Below are 6,000 nucleotides of genomic sequence, written 5' to 3' on the forward strand. Positions count from 1 at the left end.
GTTCTGCTCAGAGGTAGGCAGGCCAGGTAAATGGAAACACATGGTGGGCAGCAGAGACTACAGAAGGCCCCTACAGCCTCAGAAATAATGGGCACCACAGTAGAAAGAAACCCACAAGCTCCCTTGACAAATGCTTTAGGTCTGTGTCCTTTCAACCTGTTGGTGTTACCAATGCAGCAAAACCCCAAAGGGTTTCTTGGCTCCTCCTGAAGCCCTTGATTTGTCTTCTTTTCATTTCATTTTCCTGCATGTATGCACTTTATATGCAAATAAATAAACCAAAACCCACATTTGCTTTCCTCGTGTAATTCAAATTCTCATTTTACATTGCATTTAACATGGAATTTCTCAACTTATTACCAGAGTACTGGGGATTATGTACTGTAGACACAGAAGTTATTAAATGTCAAAATGAAAACAGTTAACCACAGTTAATAGAGGTTAATGGTCCCTCCTATGTGATTTGAGTGGACTAAGAAAACACCATTACTCACATGCAATAGGAGACACGGTCTTTTACATTCAGTGATGAAATTAAAAACTTAACTTGGTGGATCAATGTCCCTTATTCTTCCAAAATCTTGTGCAGATCTGGATTTAATTCAGATGTTTTGTCTATTTCCTTCAAGGACTATATTGCTGTTTTTGACTTATGGGTCCTATGTCATTCTTGCCTTAATGGGAGTTAATACATTTATGTGGCATGTGTTTTACATTATACACTGGGACAAGAGATATTTGATTCATTTTGTATAGGTATAAGGATGCCATAGGGTGTCAATATACCTGAAAATACATTAAACACATTGTAAATCCAAAAGTAAATCAAAAAGTACCAGAAGCCCTTTCCTCAGTAGTTGTAATATGGCACAATTGGGCAACTTTTCAGAAAAGGGTAATGGCGCTGAGTGTAGTGTTTCCATAAAGTGTGCTATTTTTTTTTGTTGTGGGGGCAGGGGGCATTTTTCAGGAAAGTTTGCATTATTCAGCACACAGACCTTTTGTGCACTGTAAACAGGAGGCCCAAGTGAACAACTATTTTGATATATACATATACATAAGAACAAATGTTTTGTTCAGAAGTTACATTGATTCATTGGAGTTTTAAACATGGTTTTAAACACAACCTTCATACTAGTAGCATTGTTTTTGATTGATTGATTGATTGATTTTCACAAGATATGATTCATTAGCATATCTTTTTGCCTAGTTTTCTATTTTATTGGTTTACATTCTGTAGGTTGCCCAATTCTTCTCAACCCTGCTCGCTCTGCCAAAACCATTGGTCCTCCTTCTCCTATATGCGCCCCCGCTATTTTTCTGACCAAAGCTCCACACTCATGCAATGCCCCCCCACACCCCTTTGTCCCATCATCCCATCCCCAACCTCACTCCTCTCTGTCAAACAACAATATTTGCTCATCTGCGTCAAAGAGCAGCAGGGTTTGCGATATAGTACAGTACAGCCTTTGAGTCAGACAGACGGAGACAGGCCTGTGCTACAGGGAGACACAGAAACACCGGACAGCCAGTATACACAAGGACGGGGAAGACCTTCTAGAGTCGCAGACATGCTGACACAGACACACAAACAAAAAGTATGAACGCAAACTCAAGGATTTTCCTCTACTCAGCACTTTTGCGTTGTCTTCTTTTCAGCACTTGTCTTGGGTTTAGGCTTACCTATCACCATCTGCGTTTTAGTCTTCTTCTTTCTCTCCTGTTGCTTTTTACCTCTGGATCACCAAATTTATCTGTCTAATTCCCACTGGCCGAATCTCACTACACCACTTTCTCCTCTTTCTGTCAAGCTCAGTCTTTCCCCCCTTTCCCATCTGTTATGGTCTTAAACACCATAATACGTGTAATTTTTAGTTATGTTGTGTTTTTTTGCAGGGTCAAGAAAAGACACTTCCCCATCTTCTCCTCTAGCTATAGAGCCCATGACACAGAGTGAAGCATACTCTTTATTCAAGGCTATATATTATGCAATATCATAAACATCAGTTAAAATAAACTTTTTAAGGCCATGCAAAGCATTGCATGATTCATAACAAAAACATTTTCAAACCCAGCATGCAGGTTGTGATAAAAACTCAGTTGTTTTAAATGTGTCAGGGTTCAAGGGAAGCAATGCAAGGACTGTTCAACCACTCAAACTTAATTGTGTCAACAAACAATTTGCTCAAAAATGTCACTATGTCCTGACCAGTTATAACCAGTTGTTCAAAAGCAAATATTTTCTTTGATAATACTCTAAAATCAGCCAGAAGTGCATCATCATTTTGCTGGAAATGCTTGTGCATGCTCAAGATGCCATGTAAACTCTGCTCTCTGATATTATATAGCACAAGTTATCTTAGCTATCTTAACTTAGTTATCTTAACTAAACCAGTCCCCTCTGTTTTCAAATCTGTTGACTTTACTGGGTAAATTACATGACTTCACACCAGTAATTACTGTAGTAACAACTCGCCTAAAAAATGCCATTGTATTACTTTACAATAGTCACAAAGTATAAGATAATTAAACTGTTATAAAACCAAGTGGTAATATTTTTTTGTTACTACAGTAATTAAAGAAATTATATTTGATATGACCAATATAATTTGAAAAACATTGCAGATAAAGCATTAATTTGGTGACAGATCTTACAGAGATTGTCATTTTGCACTGGTAAAGAGCCAAATAGCATTTATCTTTAATCTCCTAAAAGGAAATATTGTCCATTCACAAAGAATACATACAAAGTGCTATCATTTATTATTGCTCAGCTCCTCTTAGACTGCAGGCTAAGGCTAAATTAATGGTCTTTGGTGCCTGTTATGGAATACATCCACCATTCATATAGAGGACCGTTCCACACATACACGTGTGCACATACACACAAACACACATATATACACACACAAACACATATTATAGTCTCTATTGTTAGAGGGACATACACTCTACTGCAGTGGACTGCTCTTACGGCAGAGCTGGTTTGCTGACGTCAGCGTCTGGCGGTTACGTCTTCGTTTTCCAGTCAATAGTGTATAGAAGAATGGATTCACACAAGAGTTACCATAGGTCAGGCCTGTGAGGATCCGGTTCACCGTCACCTGTGTCCCCACCGGCACTGTCCGCAGCATGTCAGGTTGGTACAGAGGCAGCAGTTGCCAGATCCAGAAAGGGAGGAAGCAGGCCCAAAAGGCCAGGACAATACCCAGGATGAGGAGCAGGACTTTGGATTTGGGAGCTCGGGGAGGGCAAGCAGTACTGCCCCCGTTGGCCCAGGCTGGCCGGGTCTGGGACACCCAGTAAAGGCGGCCTAGAGTTGCATATAGTGCTCCGATGGCCAGCCCGGGACCGAGAATGCTGGTGCAGAACAGCACACTCAGATAGGCCTTGGAGCTCTGCTCGTCCCATGCCGGTACACACAGCTGGCCCTCCTGGTTGTCCCCGTCCTCCAGGTGCAGGGTGATCATCATGGGCAGGCTGAGAGCCACTGCCAGCCCCCAGGCCAGGCCCACACGCAGCAGGCCAGAGGAGTTGGAGGAGGAGGTGTGGAGGGGATGGGCTACGGCCCGGTAGCGGTCCAAACTCATGGCAGTGAGAGTAAAGATGGAGGCGTGCATGGTGAGGAGGTCCAGGCTCAGGAGGAGGCGGCAGCCCAGCTCCCCGAAGGCCCAGCCGGATGCCAGGCTGTCATACACAATGAAGGGAGCCGTGAAAAGGTAGAGCAGATCGGCAAGAGCGAGGCTCAGCACCTGGAGGTGAAGGGAGGAGGAGGAAGAGGAGACGGGGGAGGAGGAAGGGGAGGAGTTGGCGAGGCAGGATGGTACAGGTATTCTTACGAAGCAGCAGGTCGATCCTGCTCCACGTCTCCTCCTACTTCTCCTGCGCCTCAGCAGGAGGCCCAGAGTGTACAGGTTCCCTGTGATTCCCAGCAGGGAGAGGAGGGAAAGCAGGGAGCAGAACAGAGCGGTGGAAGCCAGGCTCGGGGATGGAGAGATGGAGGGAGAGGAGGAGGGCACAGAGAAATTGGGGATGAAAGGGAAGGTGTATGGAGAGGGTGGAGGCAGAGAGCCTGAGAGGTCCATGGTTTGAAATTATAAAAGGTTTGAAAGTTACAAGGAATACAGCCAGTGAATGTTAAAAGGCAAGAAACTATTTGAGTAAAGACATGTTAAGTAAGAAAAGTAGTTTGAGCAGAGACAGAGGGAAGGGAAGCAGGGTGAATTGGGTCAAAGGGGAAAAAGAAGTGGGAGAGCAAAAAGATATTTGTCAGTTTTGCCAACTATTTCCCTCTCTGTTATATTCTGTTGTCTCTGGAAGTTTCATTTATTTAACACAAGGACAACAGTTGGTTTGGATCTATGAATGCATAATGTTGTAGCAGGAAGATGGTTTATCTAGACATTTGAATGATGACACCAGATGAAGCTGTATTGTAGTGGAAATCATGTCACGATGGCTTACGTTTTACACAAATCTGCACTGGTTGGTATAGCCTTGTCAGTTTTATAGTTTCTGAGGGAGCCAGGCGAGCCTGTCATGGTTTTAGTAAAATAATTGGATTTTCAGAGTAGGAGGGCTCCAATAGAAGGTTGTAAATCTAGACAAAACCCCCCGAAGGCCTGTTCCTTGTTAAGGTCAACAGTTGGGCAACACTTCCACGGGACAAGAAAAGATGTGATAAGCCTCGAAAAAGCTATTTGTCCTATTCAGATGTTGAACGCAAACAAGTCATAAACTCTCAGGTTTTAGATGTTTAGATGTCCAGGTTTGTGTTGTCGAGCGTTTTGCGCACCGGGCCTGTGGATGTGGAGACCGGAGCGCATAGCGTCACGCTGTCACCACATTTCTAACGTTACAGAACATTTTCCTCACCGGTTCATGAAATTCCACCGGCTCGCTGGTTGCTAATTGTCGGGAGCGGGACAGTCAGTACGGGATGAGGACTCACGGCAGGTCACTGAGCCCTGCTTGTCTTTGCAATTTTAATTTTAAAGGCTACTGAAATTTGAGCCAATCATATCCTAATATATCCTAGTTCTGCTGCTCCAGGAGAAGACAGAGTCATAATTGATGTTATTTTGTGTCATTTTATTTGTCAGTTGTCGTGCTTGACAGTCCTCTGGTAATTTGTTGGAGAAATGTAATATGCAGTGACATCAAAGCAGACACAGGGGGTAAACATGCCAGACAGAAACGGCCTATATGACACATGGTGACCCGCTCGGCACCGGGGTTAAGAGCTACTGTTGAACTGTGGAGGAGCAGCCAAACCCCCGCGGTGCCGCGCGCCTCAGTACGCTTAACTTGTCCCTTGAAATAACAGCTATGTTATCTTCATGACACATGGCCTTTTCATTCAGGCAGTGTTTGCGGGAAAAATGTTTCCATTATTTTTAGTTATTTTGATTTGCCTTAATGGCCAATTCACTATCATATAATCTATTCTGTAGTTCTTTATTTGGATTGCGGCGCAAATATGTCAATGTAGTAGGCTAATGGCCTATATTTAGATTTATTTTATAAATACAGTAGGTCTACAAACCAAAAGTTAACACACAGTTACACACAAGACACATTACACGATCGTGTGTGCAATGGACTACGTGAAAATTATTTGTAGCCTACTGGGGGGGAATATAGGCTTAATAGCCTACAAAACATTGGCTACGCCCAGTATATTTGAGTTCTAATTGATTAATATTGTGTATTAAGATGTCGCCTGAAAAAAATATTTGTGCCAGCGCAAAATATGTTTGGGCCTTAACCAATACAGAATACAGAAGACTAATTGCAAATTAATGTCCTAGGCCTAATCAACACAATAGGCATATAGTCGCAAGGATTAATTCGTTTTTTTCTTGAGCCTACCTCAAACAAACTTAATTCCAGTCGCTGTAAAACATAATATTCCATGGATTTGTTTGATCATAAAATTCAGTTTCCATTTCGAAATCTCCTTTTCTTGTTCATCTGTAGAATTCCCTCCCACTTCTTTGG

General features: G+C 42.8%; 1 protein-coding gene across 1 annotated transcript; it reads right to left on the minus strand.

Moving 5' to 3' along the window:
* Positions 1–2,951: 2,951 nt before the first annotated feature.
* Positions 2,952–4,085, minus strand: uts2r3 (urotensin-2 receptor 3). Its single transcript, XM_071546116.1, has one exon. It carries the CDS (start codon positions 4,083–4,085, stop codon positions 2,952–2,954), a length of 1,134 nt encoding a protein of 377 aa, XP_071402217.1.
* Positions 4,086–6,000: the final 1,915 nt, after the last annotated feature.

Source organism: Centroberyx affinis, unplaced genomic scaffold (genome assembly GCF_046629955.1).
Source record: "Centroberyx affinis isolate AG114_WGS23_722 - 3 ecotype Tasmania unplaced genomic scaffold, CSIRO-AGI_Caff_v1 ptg005130l_1, whole genome shotgun sequence".
NCBI lineage: Eukaryota > Metazoa > Chordata > Actinopteri > Beryciformes > Berycidae > Centroberyx > Centroberyx affinis.